We start from the raw sequence: 24773 nt of genomic DNA, 5'->3' as shown, positions 1-24773 counted from the left end.
AGACAATCCAGAATGATGTTACCTGTACCATTTTGTTCTTTCATATAAACCGCCCTGAGCCTTCGGGGAGGGTGGCATATAAATACAATAAGTAAATAAAATAGTTTGCATCCTAGCTGCTTTGTCAGGCGCTGGCTGGAATCAATGGTTACCGCCATTCTCTTCTCATAGGCTGAAGGAATTCAAGGGTGCCCTTCTGGAGGTGTTCTGCTCCACTCACGCCCAGTCAGTGGGCCTGAAGACGGTGATGAAGTCCATCAACCAGGACAGGCCGAAGCCCTTCTTGGCCTCAGAGGTGAAGGTGGCCCTGGAGCAGATGCAAGATGATAACCAGATCATGATGTCGGATGATATAATCTTCCTCATCTGAGCCTGGCCTGAGGAGGAAACGGAGGTTCCCCCTTCCCACCTGTGCCTATTCTGCGTGGAAGCTGCCCCCCCCCCCAACATACTGGGAAAGTTTGGCATGGCTGATCTGATCTGAACTATTTAGATGAGGAATAGATTGTCTTTCAGCAGGGTGTATGACGAGAACTGGAACTGGGCAACTGCCTTTTGGAAGGGCCCGTGTAGGCGTGTCCTTCAACATTACTATTTCAGTGGTGGGGGTGGGGAATCTCCCCCCCCCCAGGTGCTTAACAGCTTACCTATCTTGCTAGCACTTCAATCAGTGCACCCAAAATAAACTAGTGATTTGAGTGTCGGAACAAATATCCATGCCAAGTTTCTGCACCTAAAAGCATTTCCCTTGCGGAGGCTGCTCCGGTTCCCCATCTTCATTCCCCCAGCTGCACAGTGAACTGAGGCTGAGATTATGTACATACAGTTGGATGCACAACCGTCATCATGGGATGGGGGGCATTTTAAAATGAGTCCAAATGTTGTGATAGGCATTTAGTTCCTGAGGCAATTAAAGTATATTTACAAGCAGAAAGGTACTGCGAGAGTGGCGTGTACTTGCCTCCCTTATGTGTTGGCCACCACCTTTGAGCAATGACTTTGGAGCTTAGTCCTTGACTTAAAGTACTTTGATGCTAATCCCCCCCAAAATGAAATTACAGGTGTTGGAATCTGCAAGCGCTACAATATGCATAACTGAGCAAAAAATAAAGTGTGTCCTGCAGGGGGCATCTTTAGTGTAGATAGGATAGGAACTTCCTGATTGTCAAACTCTCCTCCAGTGTCCTGATTGACTCAAGAGCAGACTTCCTGCTTTTTGAGCATACTTCAGCATTCCTACAAAGCCAGTGCTGTGTGCAAGACTGTGTGCAAGACTGAGTGAGTAGTTGTAGGAGCATGTAGGCTGCGGGCCTGACTTGAGGCAGGGTTGGAAAGAATGAGGTGTGGATTTGTGAGTCTTGTCTGAGAGAGCCTAGCTCGGCAGCCTTGCTTTTCCATCTCCTGACAACCTGGACTGATGACCACCATCCTGACATTGGATCCCCCTGGCTGGCACATTGATTACACGGCTTTGCTCTCTGGACTCCCCTGGTTCTAGTCACCTCCTGGCTTTTGACACGTGGCTTGTTAATGACCCTGCCTTTGGGCATTCCTCTCAGGGCAGCCCTGTGGCTTGTAGGAACTCTGGTTCCAGTCAGAATCTGCATTCAGCAAGCGTTCCAGATCAAGGCCTCTCTTCTGACCCAGAACCAGGTTGTGGCAGCAGTACACCGGACCCACCCACCAGCACAGTGTGGGTCTCTTTTCTCCCCTTGGGCATTCCTTTTTTTCTTTTTAACCCCCAATCTTGTTCTCCCTTCACCTTTCCTTTCATTCTTTTCCACCTCTTTTGTAGGACAAGGAGGGTGGTATAACTTTTGGCTCCACCTCCTGTGGCAGCCACCCTAGTTTGCCAGCAGGATGACTTGCAGTAATTAAAATCTCTCATCTTTTGTAGTATAAACTTGTAAAAATTTGGGTTACTGGTAATTCTGAGTAGTTATCTGTTTATCTTCTCAGTAAGCTTTAATTGTGCCATGAAAAGCTGACAAGGCTGCAAAAGCACCCTGAAGGAAGGGGATGCTGCAAGCACAGTGGACCAAGTGAAAAATTGAGGCACCAATTACTAAACAGTCAGTAAAAATGAAACAAAAATAAATACAATAATTGATAACAGTTAAAATTAACCAAATAGTTGATTACATCATTATGCCCCTTTCTGGAACGGACAGGGGGGCTGTCGGAACACCAAGGCCTCAACCGTAAGCCTGGTGGAAGAGCTCCGTCTTGCAGGCCCTGCAGAACTGTGATAGTTCTGCCAGGCCCCTGATGCCTCAGGGAGCCTTTCTGCCAGGCAAGGGCCAGAGCGGAAAAAGCCTTGGTCTTGGTTGAGGCCAGTCAGACTTCTCTGGGGCCAAGGAATGTCAGACATATATTTGTTCCTCTTAATATTTCTGGTATTGCCTTGGAGGAGGGGCATGTCTCATGGCTTAAGTGCCACTCAGTGCTTTACACCCACTCAGGGCAGCTGTCCCACCCCTGAGTGCCTCCTCCTTCAACCAGCTTGCCTGTCTGTCCAGCAGCCAACCAATCGCCTTCTGTCCCCCACCCCTCCTCCTTCCATTTCCCTCAGAGGCTGCAGATCCGTGCTGCATGAGAGCTGCCCCTGTTCTCTAACAGCTGCCTGCAGCCTTTCCAGGTCATGGGGGAGGGGGAGGCCCTCAGAGTTCTTCCACTCCACCCCCCTAATCTAGCACACACTGTATTCCTGAATGCAATGGGCTTGGCCCCTAGTCTTTTATATAATACATTTCCTTAAAAGATAAACATTAGAATGATGTTTTCATGTATATAAAAGGTAAAGGTATCCCCTGTGCAAGCACTGAGTCATGTCTGACCCTTAGGGTGACGCCCTCCAGCGTTTTCATGGCAGACTCAATACGGGGTGGTTTGCCAGTGCCTTCCCCAGTCATTACCGTTTACCCCCCAGCATGCTGGGTACTCATTTTACCGATCTCGGAAGGATGGAAGGCTGAGTCAACCTTGAGCCGGCTGCTGGGATTGAACTCCCAACCTCATGGGCAGACAGCTTCAGACAGCATATCGCTGCCTTACCACTCTGCGTTCATGTATATGGCTGCCTGTAAAAACCTATTTCCGTATGTGTGCGTATATCCCCACAGATCTTATCTCTCCCCTTTCTGCACACAGTTCTATCTACTCTTATTTTTAGGGGTTTTTAAGGCCCCAATTCCTTGGTTTTACAAATGCAAATCTGTATTTCTGCAGCCAGGAAATCTGTGGCATATGAAAATGAAGTTAACCCCATTAAGTTTGCTGAACTTTCAATTTGCATCATGCCGTTTGCTAAGTTAGCTTAGCTCAGATGTTTGGGTTTGTTAGATAAAGATTCAAGCTAAACTGTTTTAAAGCTTTATAGCAGTGGTCCCCAACCTTTTTATCACCGGGGACCACTCAACACCAGGGAGCACTCACCGGGGACCGCTCAACGCCTTTTACTGAGGCCTGGTGGGGGGGGGGTAGTTTACTCCTCTACTCTCAACCACTGCCCTAACGCTCTCTGATCGCTATGGTAATGTTTAAACATCCCTTCAAAATAAGATACAGACATGCCACAATAATGAAGTGTGTTGTAAAGGGCTGGGGGGGATGAAGTAAAGGGCCGGGGGGGGGGGGGAGAAGGCGTCCTTCGCGGCCCACCTCCAATTAGTCGGAGGACCATATGTGGTCTGCGGCCCACAGGATGGGGATCGCTACTTTATAGCATTCTCTCCCAGGAATCTTGCTGCCCTACATTTGGGGGTAGGGTTGTCACTGTAATGGTTTATCCCAGTGGTCCCCAACCTTTCTGAGGCTGGGGACCGGCAGGGCATCGGGCCGGGCCCGTGCAGACCACGCCCGCGCAGCGTGCTGCGCCCGCGCAGCGTGCCGCGCCCGCGCCCGCACGGGCTGCGGCCCGGCCCTGATTCCCTCTCCCCGCCCTCCCGCAGTAAGAAGCTTCCCGGGCCGCAAGCTTGCGGCCTGGGAAGTTTTTTTACTGTGGGGGGGGGGCGGGGAGAGGGAGCCGTGGCCCGGCGCCATGGCCTTCGCAGCCCGACACCGGGCCGTGGCCCGCAAGTTGGGGACCACTGGTTTATCCGTTCTGCCTGGCTGCAGGCCTTCTTCTCTTTATTGGTTGGCAGGCTGCTGTAGGTGGAGGCTGGAACAGTGACTCCATTTGCATGATGGCTTCTGCTTAACCATCTTTAACCTGTGGGGTCATCCCGAGGTGACTTTGGAAGGAGGCTACTTTGGAAAAGGGGCCTGGATGACTCAAGTTTTGTTTCATTTCTCAGGCTTTCACGTAAATCCATAAGACAAACAACCATGGTGATTGAATACAGACCTGATCTAATACTGGGAAATCATATTTGCTCAGCACAGGATTCCAGACCAGCCTATATTTAGTTGCATTTCGCATAAACAATAGCCCTTCAGATGCTGAATAGCCCTAAAGCTCAATATAGACTAAAGCATAGGAGGAAAAATTTTACCCTAAGGGAGTATACTTTTTCAGTGGGCTTTTTTGGAGCTGGATTTTCCTGCGCAAAACAGGGAGATCGATTTCTCAGGTGCCTTGGAGGTCCATCCTTATCCATTGTTCCTCTATATATTTCTGAAACAGCCTAGGGGGTGGGACATGTCCAGCTGTTCAAGTTAGAATAGGGCCAATCAAGGTGCAGCCGGCTTTGCCCTGATTGGCCCTGCCCCTGCAGCTCCCGCCCTCCGTCCCTGGACTCTAGCCTCTTTGCTCTCAAGCGCGCCTCAGTGCGTGGAGCCAGCAGCAGCTAAGGGGAGAGGCCCTGGGCAAAGGGTTGTGGTGGAGGGCTTTCTGATGAGGGCCTCCCAGCCTGCTGCCTGCCTGCTAAACAGCTCTGTTTCGAGCTGCTCAACCCCCACCCATCCCACTTGATCTGGCTGCGAGCTGGGGCCCAGAGCCACCTTAAGCTGCCTGGCAAGGAGCCAGGGGAGGGGACCCTTTCAGGGATCCGGGCTTTGAAGCTAGTTATCCAATAAGTGCGGAATGGGCCTCAGTGTGACTTAGGGGCCATTTCGCACGGCTTCAAAGTAGCACAATGGTTGCTATTTGGAAACGCTACTAATTTGCCATAACCCACGACGTCGTAGACAATCTGCAACAATCCTGAAACCAATCAGCAAAAAGCGCTTCGTTGTGGCGCTTTCAGGGGAATCCAGAAAAGTGGATTCACCCTCCGGATAGCGATACACTCCTGCAACCAATCTGCAACAGTAGCGCTAAAGACCTGTGCGTTACCATTGTTGCGGGTTCTTCAAAGTCCCTCCCCCTGGCTCTCTCCTCCAAACTTCCGGCGAAGCGATCGCCATTTTTTTTTCTCCGAGCGAGCGGGGATAAACGCACCGGCGAGCCTCTTTCTGTTTAGAGGCTTCCCTGGCTTCAGTCCTTCACCTTTAGTCACTAAGCACAAACCACTGAAAAGCCCGTTTGCTGAAATAAAGTCCCTTTATTTTTTACACATAAATTCAGCCGAAAATCGGGCCCGTGAGGGGGGGGGGGATTTTTTTTTTATCACTCGAGGCAGCGTACAAACGATCATACAATCAAGTGACAGCTCACATTAGGCAGCTGGATGGGTCTCTCTGTAGCAACGAATCTACCTAGATTCGTTGCTATGGGTCGGGTTTTTTTTTTAAAAAACCTTTCTTAAAGGGAAAGGGGCTGTTTGGGAGCATGCTAACGGCTGCCCATTGGCTGCTTGACGGCCAGGGGCGGGACGAGCTTGGCAATAGCGCTTCCTTTCTAGCGATTTCTGCCGAGACCGGAAGCCTGTGGGAAACGCTAAAAAACGCAACTGATTCCACTACAAAGGCAGGTATGCATAACGACGAATTCCACTATTTTAAATGGCGATTTTTCATTCCGCAAACAATTTGCAACAAAGATCCCTGTGCGAAAAGGCCCTTACAATCACCTTCCCTTCCTCTCCCCATAATAGAGACCTTGCAAGACAGGTGGGGCTGAGAGAGCTCAGAGAGAACTGAGACTGCTGTTGTAAACATTGTTAAGCTATTGATGTGCCACAGAGTCGACCTTGAAGAAGAAAACGTCAAAAAAAAGTAGAGCCAGCAATCTGCCTCAGCTTCTCTGTTGATCAACATTTCCTTGCCAATTGCTATGAAGTTTAGCTACATCTCTGTAAATTACTGCCAATTTGGATTTTGAAATTACTAACTCATTTTTGTAATTATTCAAACTGATGATACTTGGTGTAATGGGAAATACCTTGAACGGCTTTCTCACTAGGTATTTAACATTTGGTGTTAAATAAATCTTGATAACAATATAAATAAAGTTTTATGTGCTACTCTGGAGTATTTTTTCTTGGATTATATGGCTCAGCTAGTGTTGTATCTACTTGAACTGTGACTAGTCCAAGGTCACCCAGCTGGCTACACGAAAAGGAGGGGGGAATCAAACCCCATTCTCCAGATTTGGGTCTGCTACTCTACACCGCGCTGGCTCTCAAGAATAGTTTCTTAAAAGACCCTTCTTTTCTCTCTCTCTTAAGGAATCTTAAAGTGCCTTGCAGTCTCCTTTGTCTCCCCACAGCAGATATTCTGTGAGGTAGGTGGGGCTGAGAAAGCTCTGAGAGAACTGTGACTGGCCCAAGGTCACCCAGTTGGCTGCATTTGGAGGCGTGAATCAAACCTGACTCCAGATTAGAAGCCACCGCTATTAACCACTGTACCAAGCTGGTAGACAATTATTTCAAGACACACCCAATTGACAGTGATCCTGAAGGGTTTTCAAGGCAAGGGATGTTGAGGTGGTGTGCCATTGCCTGCCTCTGTGTAGCAACCCTGGACTTCCTTGGGGGTCTCCCATCCAAGAACTAAACAGGACTGGCCCTTCTTAGAGATCTTAAAGATCGGATGAGATTGGCCTAGCAGGAGTCATCCAGGTCAGGGTACGAGGTGGTCTTTGGCCATTGCCTGCCTCTTCCTTGGCAGTCTCCCATCCAAATCAGCCTAGCCTGGGCCGTCCAGGTCAGGGTGATATCAAACGATACCTCTAGCCTTTTACCAAAAGCCCTTGTAGGAAGATCAAAGCTTTATGGAGTCGGATTACTCAAAACCAGACAGGAGATGCAAATAAGCAAACAAAACTTCTGAGTCAGAGAGATCCTGACATGCTCTGGTTGATGCAAAGGACATCTCTTCCTAGGCCAAGATCTACTTTCTTGTCCAATTAAGGCTTTCCCCCCCCTAATCAACAGGTCCTTGGAGGAGAAGGCTGGCTGAGGACAGCAAGGAAACAAGATATGATATTGAACAGCGTATGTCCAGGGACACCTTTAAGACCAACCAGTTTAATTCTGGGTAGAAGTTTTTGTGTGCATGCAGAGGTCTTTGATATATTAAGTGTGCATGCACAGGAAAGCTATTCCTAGAATTATTGTTCTTAAAGGTACCCCAGGACGCGCACACTGTTCAATATCATATCTTGTTTGGTGTAGTGGTTAGGAGTGCAGATTTCTAATCTGGTGAGCCGGGTTCGGTTCTGCATTCCCCCACATGCAACCAGCTGGGTGACCTTGGGCTCGCCACGGCACTGATAAAACTGTTCTGACCAAGCAGTAATACCAGGGCTCTCACAGCCCCACCTACCTCACAGGGTGTCTGTTGTGGTGAGAGGAAGGGAAGGCGATTGGAAGCTTTGAGCCTCCTTTGGGCAGACAAAAGCGGCATAGAAGATCCAAGTCTTTGTCTTCTTTGTCATCTCCGTCTTCTGTTGTCCTCAGCCAGCCTTCTCCTCCAAGGGCTTGTCTCCTCCCTCCAAAACAGCCATTTTCTCCTGAGGAATTGATCTCTCTTGTTTTTTGTTGACTTTCATCCTCTCCAGTATAATGTTATTAATGCAGACCAAATTCTGCTTCAACAGGAATCCTTTTTTATTCAAGGACTCTGGATTTTGGAGCCTTGTGGAATAAACACGACACAAGATTTTTCATGTTTCATATAAATTATCTACATTTTAACAGCGTAGTGTCTTTCAACTGGATATGATACTTTAAAAAAGGGCAGTTCTATAATAGAAGTGTTTTCATCTGGGTACCTTTAAGGCAGTGGCCCCCAATCTTTTTATAACTGGGGACTGGTCAACGCTTGACAATTCTACTGAGGCCTGGGGGGGTAGTCTTTTGCCGAGGGACGTCATTGCTGCCTGAGCCCCTGCTCCGCTTGCTTTCCCACTGGCACCCCTGACTTCCCACCGCCCACTGAGGGGTGCTGCCAGCAGCAGCTGCACAGTGCCATTCCGAGGGGGAGCCCCAGCCATGGCGGCCACCAGAGAGCACCAAAGGTGAGCTGGCGGCAGAATGGCAGGGCAGCCCCCGAGGCAGCAGCTGGCGAGGAGGACAGGGAGAAGCTGTGGATCGGTACCGACTGATCGGACCTGTACCGGGTTGGGGACCACTGCTTTAAGGAATGTTTAGTCCCTTACTAGAAGCGTTCACCTGTGTCAGGTTGCTTGAGTCATATCAACACTGTTGAGAGCACAACTCACCGACAACTATCTGGTAGCCAAAAGATGTTGTCACTTGGTAAGTTTATTTTATTTTTTTAAGAGGTTTTCATATAGCTATTTCAAGACATTTCTAGTGCAACAACCTGTGCGCCCGTGTACACTATATATATTATATATATAATATAATTTGTGAGTATAGAGATATACATATATGTCTTTAAAAATGTAGGCCACAGTTTGCATTCCGAAAATATAAATTCCAGTCTTTGTTCAGGGAACACAGCCCTGCTCTTCCCGGGGAGACCAGAGGTCACAAAAATAAGCCCCAGCACAGAGGAATGGCATGAGCCTCTTGTGGCGCAGAGTGGTAAGGCAGCCGTCTGAAAGCTTTGCCCATGAGGCTGGGAGTTCGATCCCAGCAGCCGGCTCAAGGTTGACTCAGCCTTCCATCCTTCCGAGGTCGGTAAAATGAGTACCCAGCTTGCTTGCTGGGGGATAAACGGTAATGACTGGGGAAGGCACTGGCAAACCACCCCGTATTGAGTCTGCCAAGAAAACGCTGGAGGGCGTCACCCCAAGGGTCAGACATGACTCGGTGCTTGCACAGGGGATACCTTTACCTTTACCTTACAGAGGAATGGCCAGGGAGGGGCAATGAGGACCTGGAATTACACCAGGAGAGGCAGGGGCAAAGAAGGGAGGAAGGAGGGGGGCAGGAAATTAAAGGACCTGCCACCCCCCCAAAAAAACACTCACATTTTCCTATGAAAGCCCCTGGTGTTCTGCACCAACCCCTTTGCCCCCCCCCCCCCTGCTGTGCAAGTCCCCCCCTGTGGCCCAGAGGAGTTTGCTCAGCTTCTGGGCCATGGCAGATGAGACTGGCGGCTGAGTGCCAGAACCTTAGATCCTGACAGCTGGGGAGGCATACCTTAGGTGGGAGAGGCCCCCAAGGGAGGGAATGCTGTGGGGGAGCTGACCAACAGACTAGTGCAGGAGGAGAGGAGAGTGGCAAGTCCGGCTAGAGAAGGGGAGGTGCCCAAGAGAGCTGTGAATCCCCTTCCTAGACTGGGGTGGGGGCGGTGTTTGGCCACACAGCAGAGGGGAAATTAAGTCGGATGGGGTGGGGGGTGGAGTCTTTGGCTTTGAGTTTCACCAGAAGGAGGGGGTGCACAGGGCTCCTCTGTCCAGGCATGTGCCACCCCTCCACCCCCGTGGCCTTACTGGATGCCAGGACTCACGCAAGAGAGCACCAGGTGGGGCTCGCTAGCAAAGTGGCAGGGACCACGGAGCCTTCTTGCAGCCTCCCTCAAGGCATTCTTGCTTCTTCCCTCCTTGGCAGGCATGCAGGCATGCATGCGTGCAGAGACTCTTGCAAGGATGCAACGGCTTGAGTTCCTTCCTTTAGTGCAAGGAGTTCCTTCCTTTAGTGCAATCACTGGCAGTCTTCAAGCAAAGGTTGGATACACACTTTTCTTGGATGCTTTAGGATGCTTTGGGCTGATCCTGCGTTGAGCAGGGGATTGGACTAGATGGCCTGTATGGCCCCTTCCAACTCTATGATTCTATGATTCTATGACTGAGAGAAATGAGGGGATGGCACACAGGACTGAGCAAGAGCCCTCCCACCCCATGTGGGCACTGCAGTTTATTAAGTTTATTTGAATTGGTTCTATAAGTTTATTAAGTTTATTTGAATTGGCTCCTCAGTCATGCAACTTTCTGACCTGCCTGGCTGACAATTTCATTTATCAAATGGTAGATGAACCCACAAGAGGTTCAGCCATACTGGATTTAATACTGACCAACAGGCAAGAGTTGGTGGATGAGGTAAAGGAGGTGGGGACCCTAGGGGGAAGTGACCATGTCCTCATAGAATTCCTTTTGAGATGGGGAACCAAGGAAGCTTGTAGCCAGACGCGGATGTTGGATTTTCGTAGGGCAAACTTTAATAAACTCAGAGACATGATGCCTGTCATACCATGGACGAGAATGCTGGAAGGGAAGGGAGCAACTGAAGGGTGGGCGCTACTCAAACAAGAGCATGCTCAATCAATGACTATCCCAGAAGGGCGAAAACACTGCAGGAGCTCTAAGAAGCCTATTTGGATGAACAGAGAACTTCAACAGGAACTAAGAAAGAAAAGGAAAATGTTCAGGAAATGGAGGGAAGGACAGAGCTCTAAAGAAGAGTACCTACAGGTTACTAGGCACTGTAGATCAGTAATCAGAAAGGCCAAAGCTGAGAGTGAGCTAAGATTGGCGAGGGAAGCCCATTGTAACAAGAAAAGATTTTTCAGTTACGTGAGGAGCAAATGTAAAGTAAAGGAGGCAATAGGCCCACTGTTGGGTGCGGATGGACAAACTCTAACGAAAGATGCAGAGAAAGCAGAAAGGCTTAGTGCCTATTTTACATCTGTTTTTTCCCATGGGTCAAAGGGTTTAGGCACATCTAGAGATGGCAGTAGCCAAGAGATAGTGTCTGGGTAGCAGGTTGACATGGACAGAGAGGTTGTTGAGAGGCATTTAGCTGCACTGGATGAGTTCAAATCCCCTGGTCCGGATAAAATGCACCCGAGAGTACTCAAAGAACTTTCCAGAGAACTTGCACAGCCCTTGTCCATCATCTTCGGAACCTCTTTAAGGACTGGAGATGTCCCGGAGGACTGGAAAAGAGCAAACGTTATTCCGATCTTCAAAAAAGGGAGGAAGGATGACCTGGGAAACTACAGACCAGTGAGTCTGACCTCTGTTGTGGGGAAGATAATGGAGCAGATATTAAAGGGAGCGATCTGCAAACATCTGGAGGACAATTTGGTGATCCAAGGAAGTCAGCATGGATTTGTCTCCAACAGGTCCTGCCAGACCAACCTAGTTTCCTTTTTTGACCAAGTAACAGGTTTGCTGGATCGGGGAAATTCGGTTGATGTCATTTACTTGGATTTTAGTAAAGCTTTTGACAAGGTTCCCCATGATGTTCTGATGGATAAGTTGAAGGACTGCAATCTGGATTTTCAGATAGTTAGGTGGATAGGGAATTGGTTAGAGAACCGCACTCAAAGAGTTGTTGTCAATGGTGTTTCATCAGACTGGAGAGAGGTGAGTAGCGGGGTACCTCAGGGCTCGGTGCTCGGCCCGGTACATTTTAACATATTTATTAATGATCTAGATGAGGGGGTGGAGGGACTACTCATCAAGTTTGCAGATGACACCAAATTGGGAGGACTGGCAAATACTCCGGAAGATAGAGACAGAGTTCAACGAGATCTGAACACAATGGAAAAATGGGCAAATGAGAACAAGATGCAATTTAATAAAGATAAGTGTAAAGTTCTGCATCTGGGTCAGAAAAATGAAAAGCATGCCTACTGGATGGGGGATATGCTTCTAGGTAGCACTGTGTGTGAACGAGACCCTGGGGTACTTGTGGATTGTAAACTAAACATGAGCAGGCAGTGTGATGCAGCGGTAAAAAAGGCTAATGCCATTTTGGGCTGTATCAACAGGGGCATCACATCAAAATCACAAGATGTCATAGTCCCATTGTATACGGCACTGGTCAGACCACACCTGGAGTACTGTGTGCAGTTCTGGAGGCCTTTCTTCAAGAAGGTCGTCAATAAAATTGAAAGGGTACAGAGGAGAGCGACGAAGATGATCTGGGGCCAAGGGACCAAGCCCTATGAAGATAGGTTGAGGGACTTGGGAATGTTCAGTGGAGAAAAGGAGGTTGAGAGAGGACATGATAGCCCTCTTTAAGTATTTGAAAGATTGTCACTTGGAGGAGGGCAGGATGCTGTTTCTGCTGGCTGCAGAGGAGAGGACACGCAGTAATGGGTTTAAACTTCAAGTACAACGATATAGGCTAGATATCAGGAAAAAGTTTTTCACAGTCAGAGTAGTTCAGCAGTGGAATAGGCTGCCTAAGGAGGTGGTGAGCTCCCCCTCACTGGCAGTCTTCAAGCAAAGGTTGGATACACACTTTTCTTGGATGCTTTAGGATGCTTAGGGCTGATCCTGCGTTGAGCAGGGGGTTGGACTAGATGGCCTGTATGGCCCCTTCCAACTCTATGATTCTATGATTCTATGATTCTATAAGGTTGCTTCAGTTATATTGATTTTAATCTATGTATTTTTGAATGCTTTATAGCAAAACTGAGGGAGGGCTCTTGAAGTCTGAAATGGCAGCGCTGGTCTGTGTGGTTTTTTGTTTTGCTTCGCCTGGATTATTTTCCTTGATCTGTTTTGCTTTTTCTGGGCTGTTTTTGGACCTCTTGATTATCGTCTGTGCTATGAACGTTTAATGTACATACAATGTGGCCACATAAATTTCAAGGCCTTGTGTGATGTCCAGATTTCCTTGTTTGAAGTCCTACCTGGGGTGTAGCAACCTTAGTAGCAACCCTGGCCTGCTTTGGTGATCTCCCATCCCAAGTAGTAATCAGATTTGAAAGTTGGAAGTGAAAGACAGAATCTGCTTGTACAGAAAGTAACTAAGAGCTATGTGGGCAGTGAGAGACAGCCCGATTGGGACATTTGGACAAGACTTGGTCCTAAGTCCCTCAAGAGAAATAAGAGTTGTAGCCTTTTTGCAGAGTGTTCGTAGTTTTGGGTTACATTTTGTGGATTAGGCACAGATCCAGACGCACAGTGCTTTGAGGTTGAAAAGAAATAATCTTTACTAAAAAGATTACACATCAATATGTATCATCTTCATCTGCTTCAGCAGTGCACAAAAACTTTAAAAAGTAACTACAAAGAAACACATTGCAAGCTTTTATGGCTGGGCTGCCAGCAGACTACATACTCACACATCAGCAGGTGGAGAGAGCTGAGAGCTGAATGGAAGTTTGTTCCTGCCGGCAAGCGGAAGACCTTCCTAGTGGGCACAGCTTAACTGCTTCACAACAACCTTTCAGAGTTGACTTCATCAAATACTTGCTGATTGCAATTCTAGCAAGACTGATGCATGGAAGAAAACAGCTTGCATTTCCTTCAACCATCTGTCAGTCCCGCTGCTAATTCTAGATAGCCAAACACTGCCCACTGCAGGCTCCACCCTTAAATATTCAGGAATTTCCAATCCCAGAGCTGGCAATTCTAAGGAACAGTCCCTATTGTTACCCAGGAAATGTTGTAGGATAATGTCTACATTTTATTTCTAAATGCCCAGTTCTCTCCATCAATCATAGGCTCATTCATTCGTTCGTTCATTCTCATCGACCAGTATCAGAACATAGCTATTGTAGGCCTGCTTTATGGTAAGCAAAACTTCCTTATATTGAATCTGACCCTGGGTCCATCAAGGAAGTGATGTCAGCTGGCCATGCTTCCCTACCATGCCCCACAGAAGTGAGAGGGGCCTTGGGCAGCAAAGGTTTTAAATGGCTGGGGTCCCTCCCCTTCCAAACCTCTCCAGGGTGGAGTCTGCACGGAGCTTTTGTTCCTATCCCAGGTTGATTCAGTCCCTGCCTTCTGCACGGAATGCGATTTCCTTTTTGATTTTGGGCAATTTAAATTTTCCCTCTGCAACAAACATGATTGATCCAGAGTCACTCTACCTTTTCCTCATGATATCCTGGAGTGCTTTTAACCCTCGATATTTTAAAAATCGCATGACTAAAGGTGCACCTCTCTGCTGTTCCCTGAACTAACTTGCTGCCAAGCCTCCAACATTGTACAAAAGCCCTGCTTGGTCGTGGTGTCAGTTCAAATGCTTCCTGGTTGCGAAACTTTCCTCCCAAGATTTTTTTCTTTGTTTCCCTCTGGAATCTGTGCTCCAGAACCAGCAGAGATTTGCCTCTTCTCTGACTGCTTGATGCCTGGCTGGCTGGCTCCCCGGCTCCTTCCCCCACACTCGTTAGAGAAAGAGCCCTCGTGCTGCTTCTCCACCAGCTTTCAAAAGAAGCAAAATCCTCTGCCCTCCCCTCTCTCAGCTCTCCAGATGGTGCGGAGCAAGTCGGGGGAAAGTAATGAGAAAGACCCGGTTGGGCTGAGAGAGCTCTGACACAACTGCTCTGTGAGTACAGCCCTAACAAGGCTGTGACTACCTCAAGGTTACCCAGGTGGCTGCATGTGGAGGAGTAGGGCTTCAAGCCCGGCTCTCCAGATTAGAAGCTGCCACTCTTAACCACTGCACCAAGCTGGCTCTCAAGTGGCTTATATAATTCTTCCCTCATCTATTTTATCCTCATATCCTCATATTCTACTGTGGGGGGGGTGAGCTACAAATTGAATTAATCCATTCATAATAAATAAGATCTAGTGCTGTCAGACTCCTCTTGGCCACCGGTTGGGGGGTTGCCAGGTAGGAAAATTCCTGGATATTTGGGGATGGAGCGTGGGAAGGACAGGGCCACAGGGCTGTATCCAAAGAACAAGGATACAGAGTCCACCCTCCCATTTTTTCTTGGGGAACTGACCTCTGTGGTCTGGAGGTGAGCTGGACCTCTCGGGGAACCCCAGGCCCCACCTGGGGACTGGCATCCCTACAACAACACTCTGAGGTGGGTTAGGCTGAGAGGTAACTGGCCCAAAGTCGCCCCATGAGCTTCCATGGTAGAACCTGTGCCTAAGGTAGGGATGCCAGCCTCCAGGTGGGAGGCAGCTTTGTCAGAGCTCTCTCAGCCCAACCTACCTAGCAGGATACCTGTTGTGGGGAGAGGAAGGGAAGGTGATTGGAAGCTGGTAGTGAAAAGCAGGGTATAAAAACCAACTCTTCTTTACTTTGGGTTCTTGTGGGAGAAATGAACTAAATAAATGAACAAAGTTGAGGAATCCTTCTGTGGCTCATCATTATTCTACCACTAAGAACTATTATGCTAATCAATGAATAGAGGAAGAGACATCACAGCATTTCTGTGGGGTTTTTTTAATTGTATAAGTTACTGAATAAATACAAATATGTCAAACCTATGCTTTTACAGATTATAAATATGATAATAAAGTGTATAAATATTTTCTTGAGAACTATTGCAAAGCGCTTGCAATTTTTTTTACAATTTTCTTACTGCGATCACTTGTTTATGTTGTGACATATATGGATGTGCCCATTTTAATGTGCCCATTGTTTATATGGTTGCAATGGCTTCAACAATAAATTCAAATTCCCTTCAGTGGTTACAAATACTATTGAAGAGTCACACAGGGAATTAAATAACGTTGGGATCTGCCAAAGATGTCATAATATACCATGAAGAGGTTACACAGTGTCAGGCAACAATAAACAAGAAAGCAAATATCACAGAACTTCTTAACAACTGTCCCATGGTATTCTGTTCCTTGTGTGTTTGTTTCGCGTGCAGAACCTCAACATCCAATTGATCTTCTGCTTCTTGTGTATTTTGTTTTGATCGAAGGATCTCAGCGTTCAGTTAATATAACGTGTTTCGTATCTTTGCGTTAAACCCTAGGAATGTCCATATTGGTTCACAGGAATTTTGGGAGGTTCTTTGGGACCAGAATATAGGAGTGAGGTGGGAGAATGGGATGGGGAATTCATTCTGTGGCAAATTGCAATTGCAGGTTGTGCAGTCTCTATATTAAGATATTTTGTTTCATAGCACAATAGAAAAATGATGAAAGGCTTATGGAGACCCATTAGGGCAATCATCTAAAAAGATAACTTAAAAAAAATTCCTAATCTGCTTCTTGGCTTGATTTCTGACCCCTTAGAGAAGGGCAGGATTCATTCCTAGGTCATCCCAATGTACAGAGAATGTGCCTATTGTCTCAGTCCAGGGTTCGTCCCTGCTAAATCCCTGTAGTTCCGTCTGTCCCTCCGGAGGTCAGTCTTGGAGTAGGTGGCTGGAAAGGCACAGGTACACCCCACAGTTACCATTTCTTTCACCAGCCAATAGGATTGCTGGCAACCTGTCTGCTTCCGCCTGAGAACTAGGGTCTCCTGCCGAATCGGGACAGAATTCAGGCCATAGTACAGGCCCTGTCCTCCTGTGGTGTCGACACAGGTGTCATAGCGGCAGTTGGCCTCGGCAATCGCATGGGGAAATCGATTGGGATCCTCGTTAATCCTGTAAATCGACACACATAGTTATTCATGTATTTATTGAATGGGGCATGCCGTGCAGCCAGGAGATCTGAGGATTGTCTGGCCATCAGGGAAATAATATTTGAAGGTGGTCTGCCATTGCCAGTCTCCACATCATGACCCCTGGTGATCTTTGGAGCAACTGCCACCCAAGTCATAGAATAAACCATAGAATCATAGAGTCGGAAGGGACCACCGGGGTCATGTAGTCAAACCGTTTGCATTGTGCAGGACACACACAACCCTATCGCTCATCCACTGTATCCTGCCATCCCCTTAAGCCTCCACAGAATCAGCCTCTCCGTCAGATGGCTATCCAGCCTCTGTTTAAAAATTTCCAAATATGGAAAACTCATCACCTCCCAAGGAAGCCTGTTCCACTAAGAAACCACTCAAACTGTCAGGAACTTCTTCCGTATGTTTAGACAGAATTTCTTTTGAATTAATTTCATCCCATTGGTTCTGGTCCATCCCTCTGGGGCAAGAGAGAACAACTCTGCTCCATGCTCTATATGCTCCTTTTAAATACTTGAAGATAGCTTCAGATCCCCTCCCAGTCGTCTCCTCTTCAGACTAAAGAGACCAAGCTCCCCCAACCTTTCCTCATAAGTCTTGGTGTCCAAACCCCTCACCATCTTTGTTGCCCTCATCTGGTCACGCTCCAGTTTGTCTACATCCCTCTTCAACTGGGGTGCCCAAAATTGAACACAGGACTCCAAGTGAGGCTGAACTAGAGCAGAGTAAAGTGGTACCATCACCTCCTGTGATCTGGACACGATACTCTGTTTGATCCAGCCCAAAATATCACTTGTCTTTTTAGCCACCGACACTGCTGACTCCTGTTCAATGTATGGTCTACTAAGACTCCTAGATCCTTTTCGCACATACAACTGCCAAGACAATCTATATTGGTGTCTATGGTTTTTCCTACCTAAATGCAGAACTTTACATTTGTCCCTATTGAATTTCATTTTATTTAGTTTAGCCCAGTTCTTGAGCCTATCAAGATCATCCTGTATTCTGATTCTGTCTTCTGTTGCGTTTGCTACCAGTTTAGTATTGTCTGCAAATTTAATAAGTATCCCCTCTAATCCCTCATCTAAATCATTTATAAACTAGAAATTAAGCCCGATGTAGAAGAAATACAGCGGGAGCTAGCGGATGGGGAGGCAGACTGTAGGAAAGAAAGGAAGAAGAGGAAAGGAGGTATGGGAGGGAGAAAGGAGGGCAAGGGGTGGTAGAAGGGATGGATAGAAGGGAGAAAGCAAGGAAGGCAGGAAGTAAGTAAAGGAGAGAGACAGGAAGCAAGTGAGAGGGCGAGACAGAGAGACAGGAAGGAGATGGAGAAACAGAGGTAGTCAGGAAGTCAGAAGGAAGAAAGGAAGGCAGACAGCGAGGTAGGTGGAATGGAAGGGGACAGGGGTGTCTGTGAAGGGTGGGGGGAGTCGCGAGGGGGGGGCGAATAGGGAGGTGGAGGTGGTGGGGGGTAGAGAGGGGTGTGTGCGTGGGTGTTTGGGGCAGGAGAAGCGGTGGGAGAGCGCGGTGGGTGGGTGGCAGAGTGTGTGTGTGTGTGTGTGCTTGGGTGAGGGAAAGGGGTGACGGCCTAGGGGGGTGCGGGGAAGGGGGGGCAGGGAGGTTTGGCTGCGGAGGATGGGTGTGTGTATGTGTGTGTCTGGGTGCGGGGAAGCAGTGGCGGCGATCGGCTGGGGGGGGTCAGGGGGGTTCAGCTGTGGAGGAGCGGTGTGTGTGTTTGTGTGCCTGGGTGCGGGGAAGCAGTGGTGGCGAGGTGGGCATCGGGAAGGGACCCCGGGTGGGAAAGGAGCGGGGATGCGGCGTCTTTGACGCGGCATCCCTGCTCCTTTAATGAGGGCGAGGGGAAGTCGGTGGGAGGACTCACCTCTGGGGAAGGCTGCTTCTCCTTGTGTGCGGCGAGTCCCAGGGCAGGCAAGGTGAGCCTGGGCCAAGCAGCCAATGGGGAGCTGTGCTTTGTGCGGCTCCCTATTGGCCGCTTGAACCTGGAGTGACACTCCGAGTTTTTATCCCGGACAGGGTCCACCCTTTCTCCTCCCCCTTAGGCTAAAACATGGCCGTTGCACAATAACCAAAAAAGTGTAGACAATAAATTGTGTTTTGAATTTGCAGTAGACCTGCCACCAGGAAAGAGGTGTGTGTTCGTATGTGGGTGGGTGAGGGGCACTGGGGATGTGGCCTGGGAGTCAAGGGGGCAGCAGCCCAACAAAGTGTGGGAACCACTGGTTTAACTGGAGGGGCCAAGGATTGAACCGGGGACCTTCTGCATGCCAAGCAGATCCCATTATGTTGAGCCACAGCCCCTCCAAATATGAAGGGGCAGTATGTATTTCCGTCAGCACCGTGCAACCGAAACCATCCTCTTCATCTCCCCCTTCCCTGAAGCTGGTTTTTAGGAAATCTAACCGATCTCTAATTTTTATAAAACAAAAGCAAAGCCACATCTGGCTTGTAGCAGTCTGCGGTTTAAAAGCCTCTGTGTTTGTGCAAGGCACCTCATCCAGTGCCAACCTCCAGGTGGGACCTGGAAATCACCCACTGTTACAATTGATCTCCAGATGACCAGTCTCAGTTTCCCTGGAGAACATGGCTGCTTCAGAGAGTGGAATCCAGGGCAGAGGCCACCAACCTTTTTCAGGTTGAGGACCACCTCCGGGGATGGGGGAGAGAGGGTGGCCCGGGCATCGCACATGCATGGCAGCTCCGTGCAAACGTGCATGCACGGAGCTGCCGTGAATGCTTGTTTGCACCCGCCAGTGGGGCACAAATGTCTGTGGCAGCTCCGCGCATGTGTGTTTGCATCCTCCGGCGCCTACCTCTTCCCATCCCCGCAGCGAGAAGCTAGCCAGGCCACGAGCGAAGCAGTCGCTTTGGCCGCCACTTTGGAGGCTGCTTTGGAGGCCACTTTGGCGGCTGCTTTGCTCGCAGCCCAGCGAGTTTCTTGCTGCGGGGGGGGGGAGAGGTAGGTGTGGCCACCGGCGGCCCGTGCTGAGGCCTTTGCGACCACTGGGGGTTGATGACCCCTGCTCTCGGGTACTTTACCCTGCTGAGGTATTTCCCCTCCCCCAAATCTCCAGGTTATAGCTGACAATCCTAGTCAATGGGGATACCTATATGGATACCTGTAATCCCATGGAGACAGAGATCTGTTCCTGACATCTTGAGGCCTGACGGTGCCTGGGTTTCTGTGAACAACCTCTATCCGGATCTTCACACTGTCAGGGAACTTGGAATCTTCATAGGTTGGACAGTCATCACTCTGTTGCTCACTGGGACTCTCCTTGCTTTTTTTAGAGCTTAATGATTTCCCGTGAACCGAATTCATCAGTGCCAGCATCAGCACTAACCATTTGTTCTGAAAGGGAGAATGGAAGCATTTGGGGTATACAAAATGATCTATCGGGCATAAATTAGTGAAAGCAACCATCTGAAACTAGCCCAAGATGTTGCTTGGTCCAATAGATCAAGTTGGAGCGTATTGCAATTTATATTACATTGGAGCATGTATATTAGGCTATAAAGTGAAGCTCCCTGAGTTGCAAGGGAGGGTGGTACTAAATGACAATAAATGAACAAACAAACCTTGGTTTATAACATGCACAATTGTTCTATTGCTCAGAACCATCGTTGCTCAGTGGTGTCTGCTGTTCCACTGTGAGTTTAGGATCCAGAATCAGCATAACAGAAATTTGAGAGAGAGGTTAGAAACAGTGATCATTAATTAAAATTTGGGGTACCGGGATTCAGCTCTCTTGGCTTAGTGGGAGTGTCCATGATAAGGGGCTTTCTTACATTGGCCACACAGGGGACAGCTGGTTCACTCATAGATACAATTATGCCAACGCTAGAGGATGTCACTCCAAGGGTCAATCTTCACTTGGTGCTTGCACAGGGGATACCTTTACCTTTTAAATCTTTCTAACATTTCTTCCTGCATGAGCCACATCCTATGTGAAGTTCTGCTGAAGATCCAGTTAATAAGCAAGATCAGTGCAAGTACTAGAAAAAGCAGAGGCTTCTTGGCTGCTGCCCCAAAATTCATTGCATTTCATCCTTATCCATTGTTGTTCCTCTACATATTTATGAAACAGCCTAGGGGGTGGGACGTGTCCAGCTGTCCAAGTTAGAATAGGCCCAATCAGGGTGCAGCCAACTTTGCCCTGATTGGCCCTGCCCATGCAGCTCCCGCCCTCTGTCCCTGGACTCTATCCTCTTTGCTCTCAGATGCCTCAGTGCCTGAAGCCAGCAGCAGGTAAGGGGAGAGGCCCTGGGCAAAAGATCGTGGTGGAGGGCCTCCTAACGAGGGCCTCTTGGCCTGCTAGGCTGGGCCTGCTAATGAGGGCCTCCCGGCATGTTGATTGTCTGCTCTGTCTTGGGCCTGCTAACGAGCTGCCCAGCCTCCACCCGCCCCACTTGATGTGGCTGTGAGCTGCCGCCCAAGGCCACCTTAAGCTGCCTGGCCAGGGGCCAGGAGAAGGGCCCTTTCAAGGCCTGTTCTTAGGAATGGGCTTTGAAGCTAATCCATAAATATACCTCTCTGCTGTATTTTGGGGGGAAAGCTGCATGTTTCAAAGGATTGTCCACATGAAAAACAACCAACTTGCATCCATAGTTAAGACTAGCCTTCTCCTTGAAGCAGTAAAGGAAGTCCAGAATATATAGATGTAGGTCACATTATAGTAAGGACAGTGGCCAATTTTGGGGCACTAGATAGAAATGTGTAGGTAAAAAAACCTCGCATGCAGGAGGAAGATTTATAGTATAATGAACTAAGAAGTAAATAACTCAGAACTAAATTCCCTGAAGAAGGCTGCATGCTCATGAAATTGTATACCCAGAATAACATTTTGTTGGCCTTAAAGGCACGCCTGGACTGAGCCCTGTTGTTTCAGATCAACACAGCGACTCTCCTCTCTCCACGTGGATTTTTACATTGACAAAGTAGAAGGAACAAAGATAGCGGGGATAATCAAAGGTTAGCTGTTAGCTAACATTCTTGATCTTAAGAAGCTGGTGTTTGTTATGAACAAGATGAGATAATGTTACTAAGTTTAAAAAATATATCCTACTGCAGGGCTGGCCAAACTGTGGCTCTCCAGATGTCCATGGACACGCTGGCAGGGGCTCATGGGAATTGTAGTCCATGGACATCTAGAGAGCCTCAGTTTGGCCACCCCTGTCCTACTGACTACATATGTGTACTTACCAGTGAGGGAAATCTCCTTGCCATCATCTCGTTTCGGCTGAGATAGTCTCCTCCTTGGCGTTGTGAAAGTTTCACTGCCTTAAAATATATCCCTGAGCCAAGCCACTGTCTCTTTTTATACTGTACTTTTGAAATCACAGCCCTCTTTTCCATTGCAGTGCAGAGATAGTTTTCCTATTCTGCCTTGTGGTTCTAGGGCAAATGTGGCTGACATTTGCTCGATTTTATTTTTTCTGTACCACTTCCTCCTGAACATTATCTTGGTACATGAGGGGACAGGAAAAGATAGCTTATGTAATGCACCCACGATCTAGTCATGGGGGATCTAGACCAACTGATTTGTTTGAAAACAAGACAGATGACCTACAAGATAAAGGCTATTTTAAAAACTCACCAGATTGGCTTTTGGCTTGGTCTATTCCATTGAGTCTTACCTGTTACAATTCATTATTTATATATTTAGCTTATTTAGCAAAATGTACACCCCGCCCTTTGGCTCCCACAAGTGCCACCAAGGTGGCTAACAAATTGAACACATACAATGCTTTAAAACCCTCCATCCATCATTAAAGCAATTAAAACCAGAGCTAAAATACCAAGATGCCTATTGTTAGGTAAGTCTAAATCAGTCTAGATCAGAGTTTATGACTGAGATGTCAATGGACGAGCATCAACACACACTGGACAGATACATCTGTTCATGGTGTCTTCCTATGGGAACTGTCCCTCACCAGCATAAATTTTATGGGAACCCATTATCTCCCACAATACTAGGACTTGAGGGCACCCAATGAACCAGAGGCCATATGCACAGGACAGAAAAACACAGTTCTTTGACAAAGTAAATCAACTGTGATGCCAGGACCCTGGCCTAGGGTTGCACCATCTTATCTGATCTTGCAAGCTAAGCACGGTCAGCTCTGGTTAGTGATTGGATGGGAGATCATAAAGGAAGGCCAGGGTCACTACACAGAGGCAGGCAATGCAAACAACTGTGCCCTGACCTGGATGGCCAAAGCTAACCCAATCACACCAGATCTCAGAAGCTAAGCAGGATGGGCTCTGGTGAGTACTTATATGAGAGACTACCAAGGAAGTCCAAGATTGCTATGTAGAGGCAGACAACAGTAAACTACCTCTGCCTTGAACTGGATGGTACAGTTTAATCCAGTCTCACCAGATCTTGGAAGCTAAGCAGGGTTGGTTCCGGTTAGTGCTGGGGTGGGAGACTAGTCCATGGTCAGTAAGCAGAGGCAGGCTATGGCAAACCACCTGTGAATGTCTCTTGCCTGGAAAGCCTGTGAGGGGGCCATAGGTCAGCTATGACTTATGACAAGACAAGACATACAGAAAGGGAGATAGTGATGGCTGTGAGCACAGATGGAGGAGAGGTTCATCAATGCCTACTTGCCATGGTTACCATCAAACCAATAGAGCCACGGTAGTAATGGATTCAATGAGTTACAAGCACAAGGCAACAACTATGCACACACTTCCCAATACAATGCTACAAACTATGTATTTGCTTCAGCATTGTAAATATATATTTCTAAACAGTGGCATCTATTTGCTGATCAATACTGCAAGTTTCAACATTAAATATTGTTACACAAGTACAATAAAAAGGTAAAGGTATCCTGTGCAAGCACCGGCACATCCCTCTTTTGGGGTGCCCAAAACTGAACACAGGACTCCAAGTGAGGCCGAACCAGAGCAGAGTAAAGCGGTACCATCACCTCCCGTGATCTGGACATGATACTCCGTTTGATACAGCCCAAAATCCCATTTGCCTTCTTAGCACTGGGTCATGTCTGACCCTTTGGGTGACGCCCTCTAGCATTTTCATGGCAGACTCAATACGGGGTGGTTTGCCAGTGCCTTCCCCAGTCATTATCATTTACCCCCCAGCAAGCTGGGTACTCATTTTACCGACCTCGGAAGAATGAAAGGCTGAGTCAACCTTGAGCCGGCTGCTGGGATTGAACTCCCAGCCTCATGGGCAGAGCTTTCAGATGGCTGCCTTACCACTCTGCGCCACAAGAGGCTCTTACAAGTACAATATCAAAATATTAATACACCAATTCAATATCAAATTAACACTGTATTTCAAAACGTTCTTAACCAACAATAGTCTGAAAACATAAAAAGGCACACATTCAAAAAGCTACTATGGTACAATTTAATAAAGCAACAATGACTTCACCAATCATTACAATTTCCAAATGCAAAATACCCTCAAATGGCTCCAAATGTTATTTGAAATTATAATATAAATCTTGAAGTCTCTTAAAGCAAGCTATTTGCAACATTGCTTATTTTAAACTACTAAAACCATAGTTCCCAGTACAATCCAACTCTCTATAATACAGCACACAGGCTCACAAGGTGGCATGCAGACTAATGCATTGACTTTTAACTACAGAGCTGCTGTCGGGGACCCGCTTGCTAACTGAAAAAAAACAGGGTGCCCCTTTGAAGAAAACGTCACGCCAGGCCTGGTGAACGATACAACAGGAACACGCTTTATTTCAGCAACGTGGAGTCCGCTGGTATGGAGTAAGAGCTTCCACCGAACTCCAGGTGGAAGCTCTCTTTTATACAAAACCCACCTCCTTAGGCTGTATTGCCCCACCCAGTACTTGCGGAGGGAACATGCTGATACAATCATGACTCATGCACATATGCGAGGTTTTCCGGGGTTCCCGATGGCCCATTTTCCTGGAACAAAAGGGCCATCTCCGGGCCCTTGTCAAAAGGTGGAGGGGGACATTGAGGTTCTTTAGCGGCCATTGCCACCTCAACGATCGGGTGGGGCGCCCAGCTGCCGGCTTGCCTGTGATCACCATGCCCTACCTCCGTGATCGCGGGCGCCTCTGATGGCGGGGTTCGGTCCGGTTCCCAAGCCACCAAGGACCGAACCACGACATTCTGCCCCCCCAAAGGTCCATTCTCCAACCCCCCGGGACGGCCAGGATACCGCTTGTGGA

The 24773-nt window shown here is 48.1% G+C and overlaps 2 protein-coding genes across 2 annotated transcripts in view; one reads left to right on the top strand and one right to left on the bottom strand.

Moving 5' to 3' along the window:
• Positions 1-6344, top strand: part of MCM3 (minichromosome maintenance complex component 3) — a 56723-nt gene extending 50379 nt beyond the window's left edge. Inside the window, exon 17 of the mRNA XM_077315966.1 lies at positions 172-6344. Coding sequence (XP_077172081.1) covers positions 172-370 — 199 coding nt within the window. The 3' untranslated portion in view covers positions 371-6344. The remainder of the gene's footprint in view (positions 1-171) is intronic.
• Positions 6345-15373: 9029 nt separating this feature from the next.
• LOC143822605 (interleukin-17F-like) lies at positions 15374-21854 on the bottom strand. Its single transcript, XM_077307987.1, has 3 exons — positions 21787-21854; positions 19703-19935; positions 15374-16533 (listed from the first exon to the last, which is right to left on the bottom strand). Exons 1-3 carry the CDS (start codon positions 21811-21813, stop codon positions 16227-16229), a joined length of 567 nt encoding a protein of 188 aa, XP_077164102.1. The 5' UTR covers positions 21814-21854; the 3' UTR covers positions 15374-16226.
• Between the last annotated feature and the right edge of the window lie 2919 nt (positions 21855-24773).

Source organism: Paroedura picta, chromosome 1, assembly GCF_049243985.1.
Source record: "Paroedura picta isolate Pp20150507F chromosome 1, Ppicta_v3.0, whole genome shotgun sequence".
NCBI lineage: Eukaryota > Metazoa > Chordata > Lepidosauria > Squamata > Gekkonidae > Paroedura > Paroedura picta.
Note: the sequence above shows the minus strand (reverse complement) of the source record. Positions and strands in the feature narration are given on the sequence as shown.